At 37.7% G+C, this 22241-nt stretch overlaps 2 protein-coding genes across 11 annotated transcripts in view; one reads left to right on the forward strand and one right to left on the reverse strand.

The window, feature by feature from the left end:
• Cask (calcium/calmodulin dependent serine protein kinase) overlaps window positions 1–22241 on the reverse strand; it is a 345788-nt gene that overhangs the window by 102281 nt on the left and 221266 nt on the right. For all 9 annotated transcript variants that reach the window (XM_042683597.1, XM_042683593.1, XM_042683598.1 and 6 more), the window contains 2 exons: window positions 8878–8980; window positions 1602–1777 (listed from right to left, as the gene is read on the reverse strand). In XM_042683597.1, the coding sequence (XP_042539531.1) occupies window positions 1602–1777; window positions 8878–8980 (279 nt within the window). The remainder of the gene's footprint in view (window positions 1–1601; window positions 1778–8877; window positions 8981–22241) is intronic.
• Window positions 14609–21608, forward strand: Gpr34 (G protein-coupled receptor 34). 2 transcript variants are annotated; one of them, XM_042683602.1, is made up of 3 exons: window positions 14609–14714; window positions 15302–15399; window positions 19855–21608. In XM_042683602.1, the coding sequence occupies exon 3, from the start codon at window positions 19956–19958 to the stop codon at window positions 21084–21086; it is 1131 nt and encodes a 376-aa protein (XP_042539536.1). In that variant the 5' UTR covers window positions 14609–14714; window positions 15302–15399; window positions 19855–19955; the 3' UTR covers window positions 21087–21608. The 2 variants fall into 2 exon arrangements, with proteins under 2 accessions (XP_042539536.1, XP_042539537.1); XM_042683603.1 differs by lacking the exon at window positions 15302–15399.

A 22241-nucleotide genomic window follows, 5' to 3' on the forward strand; every position in this document is an offset into this window, starting at 1 on the left:
TATGGCGTTAAAGGACAAGGATGGAGTTCTGAAACTCCTTTACTCTTCTTTTTTCAAGTCCTAGATAAAATTCTAACATTACTCAGGAATAGGAAAGAAATTTTAAAAAAGTTAGGGGCCTCACAGTTTGGAAACTTAGTGTTACCTAAACCCTGTGTTTGGTTTTACATTGCCAGCCATTGCTGAAAATGACACCATTGTTTTGGTTGAATGCAAAGTATGAGTTTTTGTAATAATAGGAGGAAAAAGAATTTCTCCAACACAAACTGCCTTGACCTGATACCCAGATCCACACTTCCCTATACTTTGTATGTCTAGGCCCCTCTTAACATTTCAGTACCCCGCCAGCTATATGTGATTGTGTAGGGCAAAAAGAGCTGGGGTAGTGAAATTGACCTTTGCTCATTTCCAAAAAGTCCTTAGGTCTTTTGAATACAATCATCCACAATAGCAATAATGACTTTTTAAATAATGAGAGCAATAAATAAGTCACTAATCACAAGTCTAGGATAGTTCACAGGTTCCTGACACACAGTAGCCAAAGAACAATAAGAATGTTTCAGTTGGAGCTGGAAAGGTGGCTCAGTGGTAGAGCGCTTGCCTTGCATGCATGAGGCCCTGGGTTCGATTCCTCAGCACCACATAAGCAAAAAGAAAAAAGCCAGAAGTGGTGCTGTGGCTCAAGTGGTAGAGCACTAGCCTTGAGCTGAAGCGCTGAGGGACAGCGCCCAGGCCCAGAGTTCAGGCCCCACAACCGGACCCCTCCCCCCCCAAAAAAAGAATGTTTCAATCATATCAAAATGTCTCTAAACTGTGTAAGGAAATATAGTTGTACCAGGTGGGGTGGCTCAGGCCTGTAATCCTACCTACTTAGGAGGCTGAGATCTGAGGATCACCATTCATAGCCAGTCCAGGCAGAAAAGTTTGTGAGACTCTCATTTCCAATTAACCACCAAAAACCAGAAGTGGAGCTGTGGCTCTAATGGTAGAGCACTAGCTTCAAGTAAAAGGAGCTCAGAGACATTGCCAGGCCCTGAGTTCAAGCCCCAGGGCACATGAACACACACACACACACACACACACACACACACACACACACACACACACACACACACACACACACACACACACACACACAACGTGCGTGTGTACATATACACACACAGCAACATAGTATGTGACATTGGCATTTTAGTTTATCATGGAATGTAAATGGCAAATTTTTCAGCTGTGCTGGCATAAATTTAAAATTAAGATAAATTGTTAGAAGTACCAGGATAAAATTTTCACCCAGGTACATTTCATATTCATTTTACAAATTAAGCAAAAAGCTTTAAAAATGCAGGCCTTTTTTCAACTACACAAAAAAGGGTGGCAGTAGGCTTCTTCACACAGAGGGCAGATCAACTGCCAGGGGCTCAGAAACTTCCCTGAGGCCTGTTCTGCCTTACAAGGCTAGGGGATCCAGAGGTTAACAGAAACTTTTCTTCTGATGGTATAACTGGAGGCAGTTGATGGGTGAGTGAAGGCAGTGACTTCAAAACCCACTTTTCAGGATAACTTAATCTCACTACAAAAAGGAAGTGATCAAAGTAGATTACCTTGTATTTTCCTTTAATAATGCCTTCAAACAGTCTTTCCTTGGTTCCATAAAAAGGTAAACAACCACTGAGCAGGATGAAAAGGATCACGCCACACCCCCAGACATCCACAGGTTTTCCATAAGGCTCTCTCTTGACCACTTCTGGGGCCATAAAGTGAGGTGTTCCAACACGTCCTGCATTTAAAACAACAACATTAAGGAAAACTGTTCACATAAAGTAAGGCTTTTCAGTTGAAAATAATAGAACAATAACAATCCGAATGAGAAATTTATCAATGAAAAACATCTCATACCTCCCTCTCCTCCTCCCACCAAAAGAAGTCCACAGAAGGAAACAAATGACTTCTTTCATTGCCTCTTGAAAATACTGAGCCCAGGATAGGAGACTGACTCTCCTGCATTCTGCATGCTACATAGTAGGTATCTAGGTATTTCTTGTTTCATGAAGAAGTTTAAATGTTCTGATTAGGAAGAGGGGCAGGCAGAAGAGGCAGAGAGAGGAAAAGGTAGAAGTGAGAGAAATACCAGTAGAAAAAAATATTACTTTTGTCAAATGGAAATTCCCCAATGAAAGCCTAGTGTTCAGAACTTTTATTTGAAATATGATTTTAAATCTGCAATCCAGTTCAGTTGGTGTTAGCAATTCACAAGTGTTATTTTATTATAATAGGAATTCTAAGCTTTTTCCTAATATTAACATTGGAAGAGAATAAGAATCAATAATGATGTACGCTAAAGCAAAACCATGAAGCTTCACCCATTCAATCTTCTTTGACTAGCATCTTTAAAGAGTGCTCTTTTTTCCCTTGTATTAAAAAAAACCTGAAGCTTTTTGAAAGAAATCTTTTACTAGTTGTTAGCAAAATAATAGCTATCTTTAATTTGGCATAGAAAGAAGTTGTTTCTTCTACTGTGGAATAAAAAGCTTGCAGCCTGTAAGGAATTGACTGTGGGACAGGGCACTGCATGCTAGACTTGGCAGCTCTTCTAGATATTTGCCGGCCCAGACCCTCCCTTCCTTCCTCTGTCTGCCTGCTTGTCTGTCTGCTATCATACTGAGTCCAAGATAACTTTTACTTTGAAGATTGCAAAACACTATAGAGCTCAGAATTGTGGCTCAGACTTTAGAAAGAATTTAAGAGATCTAATTGAGCAATAGAAAATATATCATCAAGGTCTGTTGGTGGTTAACAAGCTCAATTGGGACAGAGAAGGATAAAGCACTTCTTGGCTTGTGTATTGGGGATGTACTTCTGTTGCAAAATCATATAGCTCTCCCTCCTCTCAACATAAGAGATAAGTTCAGGGTCCCAGTAGTGAAAATATATTCATTTAAATATACAATAAAACCTTACACTGGTTAGAAAGACCTTTATTTATTATATTTATTGGTACCTATGGTTAGAAAGACCCTTATTTATTTATTATATTTATTGGTACCTATCTTGAGGCTTGAACTCAGCCTGGGCACACACTGTTCCTGAGCTTCTTTTTGCTCAAGGATAGTGCCCTTACCAATTGAGCTACAGCTCCATTTCTGGTTTATTTTTTGGTAGTTTATTGGTGATAAGATTCTCATGGATTTTCTTGTCCTTCCTGGCTTTGAACCTCGATCCTCAGCCTCCTGAGTAGTGAGGATTATAGGCATGAGCAATCAGTGCCTGGCTACTAGGTTTATTTTATTTCTGGATTGTCTAATTTATTAAATATTACTATCTTACTCATTATACATATAGAGTATGTATACTTCAGAATTGTACAATGAAGCTGCAGTGAAGGGAGCTCTGCATCCTATTTCACTGGCTGGGGAGGGTCCTAAAAGATGGGAATTGTTCTGATGCAATAGGGTTGGCAGGAGCAGGGAGAAGGGAAAGCAGAGCAAAAGCTCAGGGCACCATTCAGGGTAATTGCTCCCTGGAGCCTGCTGTTGTTTTCAATGATGTATGACACTCAATTTGATACTTAATGCTTTCCATCTGGTCAGCAAAGGGTAAACTACTCAAAATGTTGGCCTTACTCTGGGAATAGACAGAGCTACCATGGCCAGTCCTGGACATTCTAAGGAAGTTCCTTTCATCTATCTGGAGAGAAGACTATTCAACCGTGAAGGTAGTGTCCACTCTTGAGGAAGATGTATGTCACTGGGTTCAAGAACATGCTCACAGATGACAGAAGAAAATGCCATGGTGGGAAGAATATACAGAAGTGTTTTGAAATTTCAAGTGAAAAGGATCAGAGTTAACCTTTCACACACACTGACTTCCTAAGACTCCTAATTTTTGCTGTTACTCATTTTCCTTCTTTGTAATTACTTTACTCTAATGACTTTACCACAAAATTCTAAGAACAGGAAACCAATTACCAAACCAAATGAAATGTCACTGTTTATGAAATACTCAGATATGTATTTAAACACATAAACAGATTTCAACTCTATAATAAAACCTCCCTACCTGGACTCTCAGTGAGGGAGTTGTTTTTAAATAGCTACATTTTCTATATTTGAAGCTTTATACATGCAATCCTTTTTACTTCTACAATTTCCTGACTTCTTTTACACAGGATGCTGCAAATAACCTTTTTTCTATGACTCAGAGTTGTCACAGTGGATAGTAATTAAAGATCTATGCTACAGAACAGAAAATACCTTCAGGAACTTCAAATGTAGGTAAGGGTTGATCTCTTTAGCATTAAAAGGCAGCTATGCTTTCATGTTCTGGTGTTTGCTCTGCCTATTTTTTTCTCAGGCTTTTATTTCTTTACTCTCACATTGCTTACTCCAGTCCTGGATCCTCATAACTTGTTTATAATCTAAAACTGACTATAAACTGATTGAAACCAGATTCTTTCATTTTATTGTAATTTCTCAAATGTTTGCTTGAACCTAGACACAGAGAGATATAGATAAGTCTTACAACTCTTGGTCTTTGCTAGGTACTGGTGGATCATGTCTATAATACTAGCTACTCAGAAGGTTGAGATATGAGGACCACGATTGGAAGCCAGCTCAGGTGGGAAAGTCCATGAGACACTTATCTCCAATTAATCACAGAAAAACCTGGAAGTGGTGCTGTGGCTCAAGGGGTGAGAGTTCTAGCCTTGAGTAAAAGGAGCTCAGGGATAGTGCCCAGGCCCAAATTTCAAGCCCCAGGACGATTGGCAAAAAAAAAAAAATTCTTGGTCTTTGCTATAGAACAAGTCTTTGATCAAATGACACATACAGGTATACAGCCCAGACAGTTCTGGTAATATGGTAGAGAAGGAACAGGCTTTCCTACTAGTATACTTAAGATCAGATTGCTTTTAAGAATCAACAATTGTTAGTTCAGCCTTCAAGAATAGGAGTTAGCCAGATAGATAAAATAGGTGAAAGGCATTCCAACCAGAGGGACTAGAAGTATAAGGTATGAATCAATATGAATTTATACAACTTTATGAAAAATAGGAGCAGGTCATTGTCAAAGAGCATCTTTTTTATATTACATTAATGAGTACTGGGGTTCAATCTCTGGGCCTCATGTTTGCTAGGTAGTCTATCACTTGAGCCATATACTCAGGCAGTTTGTGCTTTAGTTATTTTTCAGGTAGGGTCTCAGGATTATTTTTCCCAGGCACAAGCCTCAGAACATGATCTTCCTACCCATGGCCTCCCACAGAAAGGGAACCACAGGCATGTGTCACCACACCAGGCTTATTGTTGAGATGGGATCTTACCAACTGTTACAAGGCTATGCTTGCTCCTTGATCCTCTCCATCTCTACCTCCCAAGTAGCTGGAATTATATAAGTACGAGTCACCACACCCAACTCATGAATGGGTTTTAAGGGTAGGGAAATTTTGCTGTCATTATAACTATTTTCTATGTTCCTTGTTATATTCTGGATAAGTGAGATCTTTGAACAGCAGAGTTTCAGAGAGGGAAAGAACAAATGTATTTAAGTGATTTTTAGTATGTGGGAACATAAGGAAGAGAATTCTACTTGGAACGCTGGGTACTCAAAAACTTCAACTGACAAGAAAATAGCTTTCTGCTTCAAAGTTGATCATTATTAGCAAAATGTCAAAAGTACCTTCAATAACAGGGAAACTTTTTCTAAGGGAAATAATTTGTCCCTACCTATCTACTTGTATTGTATTTTAAAAAATATTATAATGCTTAAACTAGTCACTTCAAGAATACATGGAAAAGTATAGAAAGAAATGACAATATTTTGACTATTAGCATTTAATCTAGGGCATAGAAAATAATGAATTGTGAATAACTGACTCACTGGGAATTTAAACTTAGTTGTACATTTAGTGACAAGGTTGACAGACTTCAGGAAATGGTTTAACATGGAGAATTTACTTTTCTCCTTCAATCAAGATGTGCAGTAAAACATGGAGCTCAGAACATTCTGAACACTGGGATGTGTCTCAGAACCCTAAAAACCAAGACATTCTGTATGGCCATATAAGAGAGATACATTTCTTTTCCATTCATTTCATCTCATCTCATTAACTTTGAGGCTGTAATCATAAAAAATTATCTGCTCTCATTGTGTAGTCTTAACACAGAGTGAACTCTAAAAATACTGGATTTGAATGAGTTGGTTTCACAGCAAAACATTTGTTTAAAGACACCTGGAAGTTTTAGTTGTTGCCAGTTACTTGGTTACTCAAGCAGCAGACATTATTTAAAACAATGAAAATGGAAGAGATAGAACAAAAAGTGCCAGACCACTGCTACAGAGCACTGGGTCAGTTGGACCTATAGTTACTGCTCTGCCCCTAAACTGTGTGGATATTAACATAGGGAAGTTCACTTGGCTAATAGGGGGACAAGGTAGCTGTCTTTAAACACCTGAGTGGAAGGGTGAAATTATTGAGGGTTGCTTCCCAAGTCAGAATTAGAACCACTGGGAAGAAGTTACAGAAAGAGAGATTTCTATTTAATGTAAGATTAAATTTTCAATACTGAAAGTAAAGGAGAGGGTGAGGGGAGGGGGTGGAGAGGATGGGAAGGGATGGGAAGGATAAACAAAGGAGGAGGCAACAATGCTTGATAAGAAATGTATTCACATTATCTTGCCCATGTAATTGTAACCCCTCTATACAGTATTTTCACAATAAAAAAATACTTTAAGTTTTCTAGAAATTAACTGTCATGGGACATAGTGAATTCTTTACCATCTGAGGAATGAAACCAGAGCTCAGCCTTTTGTTGGGAATACTATGCAAGAATTCATAGGACTCCTAGAATCCTAGGATTTAAGGAGTCTGTGACTTAAGTAAGTATGACCACTCGACCCTATGGCTAGTCATCAAATCACTGACAGTTTTGAATTAGGAGAGAAAAAGTAGCATTCCTTGAAATTATACTGGCCTTGCAGTTTCTCATATTACTGGAAATGATAAGCTGAAAAAGAATGTATAATGTAAATACAATTTCATTTTAGAGGGCAACACGGTGAAATAAAAAGATTTAAAAATACAAGTAGGGTTGGAGGCACAGACCAAGGTATGGAGAAACTGACTAGCAAAGATGAAATCCTGAGTTCAAACCCCAGTACCACCGCCCCCCTAAAATCTTAGGCTAGTTGTGTGCCTCAGCTGTTAGAATGCCTATTAAGCAAGTGCAAGGCCTTGAGTTCAAACTACAGCACCACACACATACACCCTTGGCTCATTTGTTAGAACGTGTTCTACATGATCACTGTTTGATGTTCTTGTTACAATCAAATCTAATGAGATATCCTATGTAACATATTAATGTATTATTATTTTGGTATTTACCATTTGACAGATCTTTGAACTCAATATGAACATTTTTGTGTGTGTGTTAGTCCTGGGGCTTGAATTCAAGACCTGGGCACTGTCCTGAGCTTCTCTGCTCAAGGGTAGCACTCTACCACTTGAGCCACAGCGTCACTTCCAGATTTTTTGGTAATTAATTGGAGAGAAGAGACTCATGGACTTCCTGTCCAGGGTAGCTTCCAATTTTGATCCTCAGATCTCAGCTAGGATTATAGGCATGAGCCACCGGCACCCAGCTAAAAGTGATACATTTTAAAAGGTTCTGTAGATATTTTTCATGTTTATCTTTGTGAAGGCTATCAGTACTTAGAGATACAAAAGAGAAATTATCGACTAAAAGGCTTAGAGTTTATAGAATGGATAACTAGGCATATTTTTCAAAACTAAGGAATGGAATTAAAACCAGGATAGCATTTTGAGCTGAAGCCTACTGAAAAGAAAAAAATACAAAAAAACCGAAATACTTGAATCTGTAATTAGTATCTACCTCTGTACACTGATGACAAGTTTCTATTTTCTTCTATTTTAACTTTTATATTCTGGCATGAAAAATTTTAAATTAGGTTTTTCTTTGGATAATAATAAAAATCAGCCTGTGTTCACAGCTGCTTATTCTTCACAAATACACAGGTTAACAACAGTAAAGAAAAGGCAGGATATTAACAATTAGCCATAGATATCAATTTGAAAGTAGCCAATCCTTACATTCTAGATTTGACTTTAAAAATTTCTATGTTCCAAATGGCACCCTCTTTGAAAATTGTTCACATCTTTTTATTTAGTGTTCTTCTCTATTAAGTATTGGGGATACAATGAGTAAAAAAGATGGAGCCCATTCTTTTTTCTTTTTTTTTCTTTTCTTTTGGAGGGAGAAGTTGCTGGGGATGGACTCCAGGGACTTTTATACGATAAACATGAAGTCTACCACTTAGTCCCCTCCCCCCCCACCCCAGGCCTAGAATTTGTCCTTAAGGGACTAAAAATTCTAGCTATTACTACAGACTTATTCAATTCAAAACTACCTGATGAGGCTTTCTGTTGGGTGGGGGGAACAGGGTGTGAAACACTGTGGTTAGGTTAATTTTTGTTTGAAAGTTTGACATGAGCTTGAAAATTGTCAATTTTTTCATTTTTTCAATATTTAGTTTTTAAAATTACAAACACCTTTTAATCTTCACAACGATAGTCATCATGATCAATTTTTGAAGGCAAAAATATTTTTGTGTACTAGTATTGGGGCTTCAATTCAGTGCCCTTAACTTTTTTTTTTTGCTCAAGACTGGCACTGTACCATTTGAGCCAGATCTCCTTTCCTGGCTATTTGGTGATTAATTGGAGATAAAAGTCATACAGATTTTCCTGCTTGAGCTGGCTTCAAAATGTATTCCTTACATCTCAACTTCCTGAGTAGCTACGAATATAATAGGTGTTAGCCAACAAAGCCCAGCTGAAGGAAACAAGTTAAAAAGTGGTCTTACCTCCAGCTACAAGTCCAGATTCTCCTAACTGAATAGCTACTCCAAATCCTCCAAGTTTTACAGGTGCTGAGTTTTCTTTGGAGGCAAGGAGAACACAGTGGGGCTGGAAAGAAAAACAGGCACACAGAAAACAAATCCACAGATAAGGATTAGTTGAAGTTAAACAATTCAATTTTTGTGAAACTGAGTAACACGATCATACAATACCGCTTTAAAATTTCTGAATTATTTTGAATGCTTAAATTATTTGTTATCTTCTTACTTTATTTCTCCAAAGACTTACCTGATCTAGTCCATATCTTTCAGGAATTATTTGCTTCTAAGACTAGGATATGGTGCTAATAAAACATGGGATTGTCTAGGAAATGCAAATATATTTCATTTTATGCAACGTTTTCTTCCACTGACAGTTGATATTTACTTCAGGAAAAATGTTATACTTCCTGTCTAACTGTGTCTTAAAACCTCTGTGTTTACCAACATGGCTGGCTCTAAGGGGATGCCAGTGGACCTTACTTTGTCTACCATCTTCTATCCTTTCTTTTCTTTATTCATTCTGCTCACAAGTAAGATGGGTGCCAAATGGATATCTGTACTCAGTGGCTTTAATCGAGCCTTGTCCAAGGGAATTCAACGTATTCCTTGGGCATGTCATGTCTCTGGACCTACTTTTTCTCTCTGTGGAGTGGGAGATAATGAAGGAGAAGGGAGAAAGGACACTCCCTGACCAGCCTAGAGCAGGGAAGACATCCTTCTCAAGGAGTAGTCTGAATGGCCATGTCTTCCAAGTACCACAGGCTTTGTGCTCACAATGATGAACCTTATCATCTGCATCTATCCCCTTCTGGGAGCTTGTTGGAGTTGGTGTCAGGCACGGAATTTAATTGTAGCGACCATCACTGTCTGCTCAAATACTTTATGCTCCCCAATATGCCTAACACTGTATCTGACCTGCTGTCAAAATACGGGCTAGTAAAAAAGGCAATCATCTTTAGGAATAGAAGACAGTATTTCTTATTTTTTCCTACATTTCATTTATAAAGTTTAAAGTCAGTTTAAAGTCAGTTTTAGCTGACCTGATAATTGGTATGGAAAAAAATCAGTGCCAAAAAACTGAGTTGGTGTACTCAGACAGTTGTTAGATGATGAAACACAGAAGAGGAAGGGATACTTATGCTGCCCAATGAGAGCACCAGATTCTACTTTCAAATCTGTTCTTGTTGTCATCTAAAGAAGTTTAAAGGCCTTTACACAGTTTGGTACCAAGAAGAATGAACCCTCAAATACATGTGTTTAAGAGGAAGAGAAAGAGGAAAGAAAGGGCAGGCAAGTGCAACAAATGAGTAGTGAGCAAGCTATGGCATGACAAAGCAGAGAAGAATCAATGGAAGTTGACGACGTAGTTCAGTGGTAAAGCTCTTGCCTAGCATGCAGGAAGCCCTGTACTCCATCCATAGCTTTGAAAACAAAATGGCTACGGGAGAATAAGCAAATATCTACAGAAATAAAAGGGTTATGACTATGCTAAGAACTTTCAGTTGTTTCAAGGACAAGTGGATGGTAGCAGGCTAAAAATGAAAGCAATAGCCTTGGTATGATTCCAGTGTGGGACACAGCAAATATGCAAGCCTGGGGAAAGATGGGGATGACATAGAAATTTCTTGTGGAAAATTTTTTGTCGGTTGTGGGGCCTGAACTATGGGCCTGGGTGCTGTCCCTAAGCTCTTCAGCTCAAAGCTAGTGCTCTATCACTTGAGCCACGGTGCCACTTCTGGCTTTTTTCTGCTTATGTGGTGTTGAGGAATCGAACCCAGGGCCTCATGCATGAGTGGAAAGCATTCTACCACTGAGCCAACTTCCCAGCCCAGAAATTTTTTTATTACTTTCTTAGGAAGGAGTAGAGGCTTAAGCCAGAAGCTTCATAGTTTATATTGACTACATTTATGTTGAACTACATATACTGTAATCAATGTAATTTTCATCACAGTGTAGATCCAGTCATTCTAAACAAATCCTGAAGTGAGAGGAGTCATGAAATCTGAACTTAAAGTAGAAAACAAAGAAACCCATAGGTACAAATTAATAGCATACAAAATACCATTAAGAGTTATGAGGTGAAATGAAGGTGATTAGGAGGTGTTACAAGTTTGGGGACCAGGGAGATGCTATTTTATTGGAAGGTGTGTGTATCATAGAAAGCCTGAACAGAGACCAGAATGAAGTGAGAAAGAAAGCCACACAATGATCTCTAGCTGGAGACTAAAGTCAATAAGGACAGAGGCACTGGGAGGATTGGTTGGTTTGGAGAGTAAGAAGAAAGGGTGTCTACCCTGAAAACATTACAGGAAGGAATAGGAGAAACTCTAATTTCGGCACAGGCCGAAATTTTCTTAATAAAGACCCAGAAACACAGCAAATCAAAGAAAGGTTGGACAAATGGGATTGCATGAAACCACAGAGCTTCTGCATGGCAAAGGACATAGCTAGCAAGATCAATAGAAAGCCCACAAATTGGAGAAGATATTCACTAGCCATACAACAGACAAGGACCTCATATATAAAATACACTTAGAACTCAAAAAATTAAGTCCCCCAACAATAAATCCTCAAAGAAACAACTGCCCAATTAATAAGTGGCCTAGAGACTTAAAGATAAGACTTCTCTGAAGAGAAAATAACAGTCAACAGACACAACTTCTCTAGGCCATAAAAGAAATGTAAATCAAAACAACATTGAGATTCCACCTCACCCCAGTCAGAATTGCTATAATCAAGAACTCTAATAACAACAGATGCTGGAGGGATGTGGCCAAAAGGGAACCCTACTGCATTGTCGGTGGGAGTGTAAACTTGTTCTACAACTTTGGAAAGCAGTATGGAGGTTCCTCAAAAGACTCCACATAGAGCTCCCCTATCACCCAGCAATCCTACTTTTGGGCATTTACCCAAATGATCACAAACAAGGCTATACTAGAGCTATCAGCACAACTATGTTTATCACAGCATTATTTACCATAGCTAAGATATAGAACCAACCCAGATGTCCCTCAGTAGATGAATGGATCAAGAAAATGTGGTACACACACACACACACACACACACACACACACACACACACACACACACAATGGACTCCATCAGAAAGAATGACATTGCCCCTTTGTTAGGAAATGGAAAGACTTGGAAAAAATTATATTAAGTAAAGTAAGCCAGACCCAAAGAAACATAGGTCGCATGGTTTCCCTTATCTGCAATAACTGGTATATATCTAGGACAAGCAGAAAAGGTCAAAAGCTATGTACATACAACCATATAAGCTGATGCTAAGTGAAATGAACCCCAAGATAGGGACACAGGTTTTATCTTTTTTGTTGTTGTTGTTTTAATGTACTTAAAATGTACTATGTGATTTTTTGTTTCTCTTGTATGTTCTTCCCCCATGGTATAACCCCTGTTTTCACTGTATTTGATTCTGGTGCCCTGCATCTTGTATGTACATTTTTCTAATTTGGGGAGGAGAAAGGAAATCACAAAAAGCTGAAACAAGGATACAGGTTGACCCATGTAACTATGAGATATACAAGACACTATGCTGAAAATGAACTTTATAACTTCGGGGGAGGGGGAGGGAAAAGGAGAGGGAAAGGGAGGAGTTGGGGAGGTGAGGAGGGAAGGGATGGTAGGGGAAAAATAAAGGAGGGGGTAACAATGCTTGATAGGAAATATACTCATTACCTTACTCATGTAACTGTAACCCTGATGTACAGTATTTTTACAATAAAAAGTATATTAAAAAAAAGAAGGAAGGGTGTCTAGAGACGAATGAGCAAAGGGCAGCACGATAGAACATGTGATCTGAGATGATTCAAAGCTCTATCATCTTGAAGAGGAGACTCTTCATGGGAAACTATAGAAACTATAGAAAGCTCTGGGCAAGGGAACACTAAAATCAGTTTTAGATTGGCAATCATCACTCCGACTATTCTTTAGTAAGTGATGCAGGAGCCCAAGAGCCCAACAACGGAGACCAGTTGGCTACTGCAGTTGACCAGACAACAGAAAATGGTGACACAGACTGGACTAAAGTGACAGAAGGTGAGATGACAAGAAGTGGTCAAATGATATTTATGTTCTGAGGATAAAACTGGTAGAAACTGCCACTAGAGAAAGAGATGAGTCATGCAGGTTGAGTAGGTTTTTGTCCTAAGCAATTGAGTGAAAATGAGGACATCATTAATTGAAGTGGTGAATGCTACAGCAGGATTTGGTGAGGGGGAATCAGGAATTGTTTTCATACTGACTGAGATCTTATGAGATGAAGTAGAGCAGAGGCTAGGATTAGAGATGAAAATTTGAAGATCAACTGCATGTTGACAATTACTGCACATGGAGAACAGACTGGAGGGCTGTGTGCTATTGCACTATCTATATTTGAGAGGAGGATGTTGGGAACCATCTAGCAAATGAAACAGAATGCCCAGAGGGTGAAGCAAGAGGAAAATCAGCCTGTATCCTGAAGCCATGTGAAGAAACTTTTTCAAGAAGGAATGTTTTAACAGTGATGATGAATGTTACAAAGGTCATTTAAGTTGAGAGCCGAGAACATTACTAGGTTTGGTGACTTGGAAATCACTGGGAGAGTTGTGATGGTAATACTCTCCTTTGGACCAGGCTCAGGGGGAAATAAGAAGAGATGATGTGGAGACAATAATACTGATACTTTTCAAAGTTTTTTGGGGGTGCTAGGAATGGAGAAATGGGTTGCAACTATAAGAGTCTAAAGGAGTTTCTTTTTTGGTGTTGTTGGTCATGGAGCTTGAACTCAGGGCTTAAGTGCTGTCCCTGAACATTTTTGCTCAAGGCTAGTACTCTACCACTTTGAGACAGCACCACTTCCGGTTTCTGGTAGTTGACTGGAGATAAGAGTCTCATGGACTTTCCTGCCCTGCCTAGCTTTGAACTGCAATCCTCAGATAGCCACCTCCTGAGTTGCTAGGATTACAGGCATGAGCCACTAGCACCAGGCAACGAGTTCCTTTTTACTTTTAAACTATTAAAAATTTACAAGTAGAGAAAAATAGATAAATAAACCTCCACATACCTATTACCTAGTTAACAACTACTGGGATCCTGCCATTATTATTTTGTTTTAGTTTTTCCTGCTTATAGTTCATTATTTCTAACAGAAGATATAAAAAATAATCATAGCCAGGTACTGGTGGTTCACACCTGTAATCCTAGCTACTCAAGAGGCTAAGATCGGAGGACTGTGTTGAGACTCTCATCTTCAAATAACCACCAAACGGCTGGATGTGGAACTGTGGGTCAAGTGGCAGAGCACCAGCTTTAGGCAAAAATGCTTAGGAATATTGTCCAGGCTCTGAACTCAAGCCACAGAACTGAACTGGCACCCATACAAAAAGCATTACTAATGTTAGCTTAATTCAGTATAGGAAGACAATTCCATGGGAGTAATTTCTAAAATGAATCCATAAAGGGACAGAAATTCATGTTATTTCTTAGGAAAAACTCAAATTGCGTATGCATCTGTATCTGTATATGTTTATGCATATGTTCATATATATATCCTAATATGTCTATAGAGCTTCAAATTGCATAGTTGTATGGATTTTTATTATTTTCAAAAGGAACCTAAGACTTTTCATATTGAAGCAAAAAAGGGGAAAAAGAAACCTTACGACCACATGTGAATATAAAAAAAAGAAGAGAACCCAACCAATTGTACTGTGGCCGGATGGAAGAGCCCAGCTGACACAGCCCAGCTGAGTCTCAGGAAGCTTGGGGTTGACTTCTTTTACTTCAGGAAAGCCCGAACTGTAAGTATTAGTTGATTCTTTTAACAACATAAATGAGCTTTTGTTTTAGTTCAAATTTGATTATATGAACAAACTGAAACCTAATTTGTGCTGACAAGACTAATCTGATACCAACAATTCTTTGTTTTTAGAGCAAAATGCTTGAATGACAGCTCTGTCTGGATTTCAAATGAAGCTGCTTCTTTTAAAAGCTACTCTTAAGTTCTTTAGGACTTCTTAATTGATATAGTCACATTGTTTAAAATGCATTTGTATATTATTAAAAGATTTGCAGATGGACTGGAATTAATTAGCAGTTATTTTGAGACACTAAATTTTAGTTCTAAGTATAAGTGATAGTATACTTTATCTATAATTTCTTGGTTTTATTATGTTGTGTCACTTTCTCAAGTAATAGTATTTTCTTTATTATTATAATTACAGACTAATTACATTTTGTTTCAGAAATAAGAATATTAAAGGGAAATAAAGTATACATTCATTAATTCACATAACTAAAAAATTAAATTTGACATCATGAAGTTTAATATGCTACTAATAGTACTACCTTCAAAGTAATATGCTTTAAAATTTTGTTCTGTATGCAGCCATTAATGCACTATTTGAAGCATGGCCTGAATAGATTCAGTCATTATTGAGTCAAATTAAATACAGTGAAACAAAGATTGCTACCATCATCAAATCGGTAGGTATTTCAACATAGCAATGTAATGTTTATATGAAAATGCTTAAAATTGCATTCTAAAATCTTCTACTTACTTGGAGTCACTGACAAAAAAATTGGGAGTGGGAGGATGGGGTCTTTGGGAGAGGGTCTAAGTCACTGACACAACATGGCAAACTTAGGGACAGCATTTACCAAGTCACAAACACTACATACTAGAAAAATGATTGTGACCATGTCAGTATCTAGCACATGGACAATTAGTCCACTATATGAACATAGTGGTTTGTTTTTCATATTCATTGGCAAATTCTTAACATATGAAACAAGTAGTTTTTGAAATATTAATAAATGTCCATAAGAATAGTGACACTGTAATATCCCAACTGACTTTAAAGAAGATGAAAGTCAGCCACTAAGTTTAAAGCAGAATCTAACTTCTTAAATTGTTCATGAAAAGTTGAATGCTAATGATGTAATACACAGTAGTACCTAACTATGAAAACAAATGCACTACTTTTACTTTATACTGTTGAAGCTTGAGACCAAGCAAATCCAGCAAACTTTATGACTGCACTTGTATAACAATCATTTACCTATTTTACTTGTAGATTAGGGCCGAGGTAAAGGATTTCAGGATGTTCTTTCTGCTAGCAGCTTTCTGAGAACATCTTGATTATGGGTATCTGGTCTAGAAGGAAGCTTGAGAAGTTAGCTTCGAGAGGTGTACTAAAAATTCTGATGATTCATGATTCTGTAAGTTCTAGATTTATTTACTTAATGAACATACAGTATACCAAGATTCATTACTCTCCAAAGAAGCACAACTAAATGTCACAATCTCTTCTTAAAATATTAAAGTGGATAATGTTAAAGGAATCAAGTCAAAATACTACTAAACATTAATGAGGAAATAATGATCAGATGCAGTAAGGAGTAAAATTCCATGAAAAGGATCATGAGCTCTCAGTCAGATCTAAGAGTCCCAACATGGACTCTGCCATTTAAGAGCTATGTGGCAGTGGGTTCACTGACTCATGCAATGATTGTAAAGGTTATAGAAATGATGTGTTTGGCCATTTAGCTCAGAGATTCAATTCTGACTATACATTGGATGCTCCTAAGAGCTTTTAAAGGAAACCAGACTCTAAAGCCTATTCCAGACCAATTACATTGGAATATATGGGGAAGGAGCCAGACATTGATGCTTTAAAAAGCCTTCTCATATAATGGTCAGAATTCAGCACCAGTGAAGTGTCCAATTGGTGGTATCCTTGAAAATCTTCAGAGGTATGATATTTATTGACTTCCAAGATACACTGTTGTATTCTAAGAAGAATTTCCTTATAATGAGGCAACATCTGCTCTGCAATTTCTTCTTTTCTTTCTTCCCCCTTTCCTTCTCCCTTTCTCTGTCCCTCTCTCCCTTCTTGTTATTATAGCACTAGGAACTGAACTCGAAGCTCTGAACTCTACTGCTTGAACCACATACCCCCAACTCCTTTTTCTGTTATTTTCTTTCTAGGGTCTCACTTTATGCCCAAGTTGGTCTAGAATGTGGCTTGTATTTGTGCTTCCCCATGGCACAGTCACTGTGCCCAGCCATTGTGTGTTTCCCTATAGCTGGAATAATAAGCTCGCACCAGTGTCATTGGCTGATCTAGCCTCATGAACTGCTTTTTGCCCAGGCTGACCTCGAGCTGCAATGCTCCAATCTCTGCCTCCCAAGCAGTTAGAATTACAGCCTTCAGCCACCACACCTAGCTCTTGTGAAGTGTTCCCGTGTAGGATAAGTTGCTTATTTCACCTTGCTTCTATGACATAATTTGAGCTCTTCTCCCATGTGGTCCATGGCCTTTTCACTTCTGAGGATGAGGAAACACAGCACTCCAGGGGGAGAACTCATTCCGCTTGGGATAGAACCACATCAGCAGTAACAGTGTTCATGTAAGACACTACACATCCACAAATGCAACCTAAGATGTGGTTGGTTTCTGTGGAAGCTGTGTCACACTGCTGATACAGCAAACACACATTGGTTTTTGGTAATGTAGCTGAAACATTTCTAGTACTTGTGCCTTTTAAGAGCCACATGTAGGATTTTATATATATTTCCATTAAATTCTCTCTCTCTCTCATTAAACAATACTTACTGTGCTAAAAGACAAACAAAACAGATTTGGTTCTTAATACTAAGGGGGTTTAAAATCTAGCACAGAAGGAAAAAAAGACTATTTACATATGATCTTTCTAAGCATATCAGCTACCCAAGCACTCAAAGTCACCTTACTTGTGTCTCAATGCCTTTTCACCAGTGGATAGGATGTTTCTACCTGAGTCTTAGCTTCACTGGTCTACGCAACCACTCAATACAGATTCCTCTCCTCAAACCCTTTTTTCTCTTCTTAGTAATGAAAACTGCATTGTAAGTTTCATTTTTGGCAGCCTGCCACTCTTCCTAGATTGCCCTTTCCTTTTAGGATATCAGATCACAAGAAACATGCCTGGGTGTTTGGACAGACTTTGCATAAATGTTTTCCTGTAGTTGAGATACAGAACAGATAGCCACAGTTCTTCCTTTCTACATTACTGTCCCTCTCCCCTTCTCCCTCATTGGCCTAAACTGTGGAGACAGGCTCTTACCAGGGCTGTCAGAACTTCCTCTTCACTAGCCACTTCCTCTTCCTCAGAATCCAATCCTGCCTCACTTTCTACCTGAAAGTTGTCCTATACCCAGTTTCTTCTTGATCAAATTATAGAAGGGTAGGAAGAGAAAAACAAAACAAAAAAGGCTACATTCTTCTTCTAATGTTTTTTTCATTTATAACACTAATTCAAAACATTAATTATTGTAATTAAGTTCTGCTTTGCATTATAACAACTTATTATTTATAATATATTTATTATTATTATTATTTTATTTTAATTTGTGCCAGTACCAAGGCTTGAACTCAGGGCCTCATACTCTCAACTTGGCTTTTTCCACTGATAGCTGGGTGATCTACAATTTCAGCCACACTTGCGGACCTGTTATTTTGGAAATGGAATCTTGAGGACTTTTCTGGCTGGCTTCATGCTGTGATCCTCAGATCTCAGCTGCCTGAGTAGCTATGTTTACAGGCATGAATCATTGGTGTCCACCCAGCCTCTGTTTATATAATTGCATTCAGGGTTTGAATGTATATTCCTATAAAAATATTTACTGCGAGCAAGGACTGTATTCACTTTTGTTTTCCAAACATTACTCAAGTATGAGATAATTACTAAAATGAGATTAATTAAAAGATTTTTATAGCTAATTTTGTTTTTTGGTAGCCCTGGATATAGAACCCAGGACCTTACAAAAGCTAGAGAAGCACTCGACCACTGAATTACACCTCTAGTTCCAAACCAACTTGTATTGGCTTCTTATTAATTGCCAGGATTAGGTTCCTCATACACATTTTTTCATGTTTACAAATGAGATAAAAGCCTTGGAAAAAATTAGCCTTTGATGACATAGGTTTGATTCTGAAAACCCACCTCTGTCTTTATGTTCTATCTGTTGGGAGGTCTCTGTAGGCAAACAGGGAAGTTGCTGTAAGAAAGGAATATGTTGAGATCTGCTGGAATCCTTTTTCTGTCTTCTAGCTGTTCATGACAGGTTTTCAAACAGAGTTCCTCACAGCAGTCAAATGCCCAGTTAACAAGTAGCACTGAGAACATTCTCTGCTGCCAGGAACAAGTAGAATTCATGTACAATCTTTCAGAAGGTTCTACCAAAAGTCTTAAATTATGTAACCCAGGGTATGTTTAAGTTTCAATCTGTTACTTTCAAAAATCTTGTACTGGAAATCCGGTTTCCAATCTGCATTGTCACCCCATGCTTCTAGGTCAGGAGTAGCTCTGTGGCTGCAATGCTTGTTAGGCCACTTTGTTTTCTTGAACATTGTTACAAGAGTCTGTGTAAGAGTCTGGGTGCTGGCTCTCATAGTCTGTTAAATAATAATTGCATGTTCCTGTAGGCAAATGATTTTAATATCCTATACCTGGTGTTCAGCAGAGAAGGAAGAAGTTAAAAGAAGCTATGGAATGAGAGATCGCCACAAGTTTATCTGTCATACACAATGTGGCAACATATACCACAATAAATGAATGCCATATGTGAGGGAAACTCGTGCTCATTTTAAAAAATATGAGCTGCCATTTCTCTTTACCTCCCATTCTTGCCTGTAACAACCTCCCTAAGAAAGTTCAATTATTTTCATATAACAAATGAAACCAATCTCCAAAACATGCCATAGACCTAGGAAAGTTAGACTAAGATATTCTCCTAGATCCTACTGTATTTGCTGAAGGTTTTGTGATACGGTAATACTACTGAATATATGGTGTACATGTCCAAATGTGGAAAGTAGGATAAAAGTAAAAAAGTGTATCACAATGTCGGAAAAGCTGTTATTAACAAATGACTCAATAGATGGCATTCTGTTGTAGAAAAAAAAATCTGAAGACATAAGGACTACCACAAGGAAGATGTCATTTCGTATCCCTTTTTGATCAGCACAGAAGACAGAGTGAGAAGTTACAGTGTAACAATGACAACTACTTCAGCTGGAAGCTGGCCTTGCTCCTCCCACAGAGTGCACTTTCAAACTAATTACAGTGACCAAGACTCAAGAAACTTCTCAGGAATGCCAAATGATACTGATACTAGCTGTCCCATGGATGAGAAAATATTATCTAAAGTATTAGCAACATTTTACTCTATTATCTTCATCGTGGGACTTGTTGGGAACATAATTGCCCTCTACGTATTTCTGGGTATTCACCGCAAAAGAAATTCCATTCAAATCTACCTGCTTAATGTGGCTGTTGCAGACCTTCTACTCATTTTCTGCCTCCCTTTTCGAATAATGTATCACATTAACCAAAACAAATGGACACTAGGTGTGATCATTTGCAAGGTTGTGGGAACATTATTTTATATGAACATGTATATTAGCATTATTTTGCTTGGATTCATCAGTTTGGATCGCTACATAAAAATTAATCGGTCTATACAACAACGGAGGGCAATAACAACCAAACAAAGTATTTATATTTGCTGTATAGTATGGACAGTTGCTCTTGTTGGATTTTTAACTATGATTGTTTTAACACTTAAGAAAGAAGGGCACAACTCTACAATGTGTTTCCATTACAGAGATAGGCAAAATGCAAAGGGAGAAGCAATTTTTAACTTCATTCTTGTGGTAATGTTCTGGCTGATTTTTCTACTAATAATTCTCTCATATATTAAGATTGGCAAGAATCTATTGAGAATTTCTAAAAGGAGATCAAAATTTCCAAATTCTGGCAAATATGCCACTACTGCACGGAATTCATTTATTGTTCTGATAATTTTTACTCTATGTTTTGTTCCCTATCATGCCTTTCGATTTATCTACATTTCTTCACAGATAAATGCATCATCTTGCTACTGGAAAGAAATTGTTCATAAAACCAATGAGATCATCCTGGTTCTTTCATCTTTCAATAGTTGCTTGGATCCAGTCATGTATTTTCTGATGTCCAGTAATATTCGCAAAATAATGTGTCAACTTCTTTTCAGAAGATTTCAAGGTGAAGCAAGCAGAAGTGAAAGCACTTCAGAGTTTAAACCAGGCTATTCCTTGCATGATACATCTGTGGTAGCTAAAATGCAGTACAACTGTAGAAGCACCTGAGGCCAGCATAGTAAAAAAGAAATATACAATCCTGCATCTTCATCCCTCAAAGATCTAAAATGTGATGAAATAAGACGTTGAATGTATGAAATTCACATCTCCTCAAAGCTGCTTATATATATGATATTTTTTTTGCTTCAATGCAAAAAAAGTTCAAGGCAAAGAGAAGCTTACACTCATCACTAGATTTAAAATCTGAATGTAACAATCTCAAAATATATTGGTAAGCTAACACTTTAACACGAATTATGAAGTTAAATGAAATTTCTGGCTTTAACAACAAGATTAAAGTTAGTGTCAATGTTTCTCAGTCACTAAAAGTAGTTACTAAAAGCAACCACTTAGTACTAATTTTAAAGTATGTTTAAAAATAAAGTGAATTGAGAATTGATTTGAAATGTCAAAAAAGGTATCTAGACCAGGCTCCGGTAGCTCACTCCTCTAATTCTAGATATTTAGGAGGCTGAGATCGAGGATGAAGGTTTGAAGCCAGCATGGGCAGGAAAGTCTGTGTGATTCTTATCTCCAATTAGGTACCAAAAAAGCCAGAAGTGGAGCTGTGGCACAAGTGGTAGACAGCTAGACTTGAAGGGGAAAAAAAGGTCAGGGACAGTGTCCAGGCTCTGAATTCAAGCCCCAGAACTGGCATGCACACAAAAAGTATTTATGTTCATTTGTCATTTAAAAAGCTTGTATAATTTGCTACTGTATTCATTTGTCTAAATCTCTATTAACAGATAAAATAATAAAATTCTAATAAAAATGATATTACCCAGCATTTAAATACTGTACAGTAAAAATTAAACATAGAAACTAAATTTGCGCCTACCAGCTGGGTGTGGATGGCTCAGACTGGCACAAACAACAAAAACAACAACAAAAACCCTTGTGGCCTTACTTAAAACAGACTTATAAACAATTCAGTCACCTCAGCTACATGTTGAAAAAGCAAAATAAAAAAATGTGCATACCTTGTGATTCAGCTCAGTTAGAAAATTTCTTCTAACTGAAGTTGTGCTACTTTCTAAGAAATTGTTATTTTTTTGTTATAATTTTAAACAAATTTTTGTTATACATTTATTTTAATCACTTTTGCCTGACAATTTTAACAAATGAAATTCAGCACTTGTTTGTATGATTATAAATAACAAAATG

The sequence above is a fragment of the Dipodomys spectabilis genome, unplaced genomic scaffold (assembly GCF_019054845.1).
Source record: "Dipodomys spectabilis isolate Male_0828 unplaced genomic scaffold, ASM1905484v1 ptg000082l, whole genome shotgun sequence".
NCBI lineage: Eukaryota > Metazoa > Chordata > Mammalia > Rodentia > Heteromyidae > Dipodomys > Dipodomys spectabilis.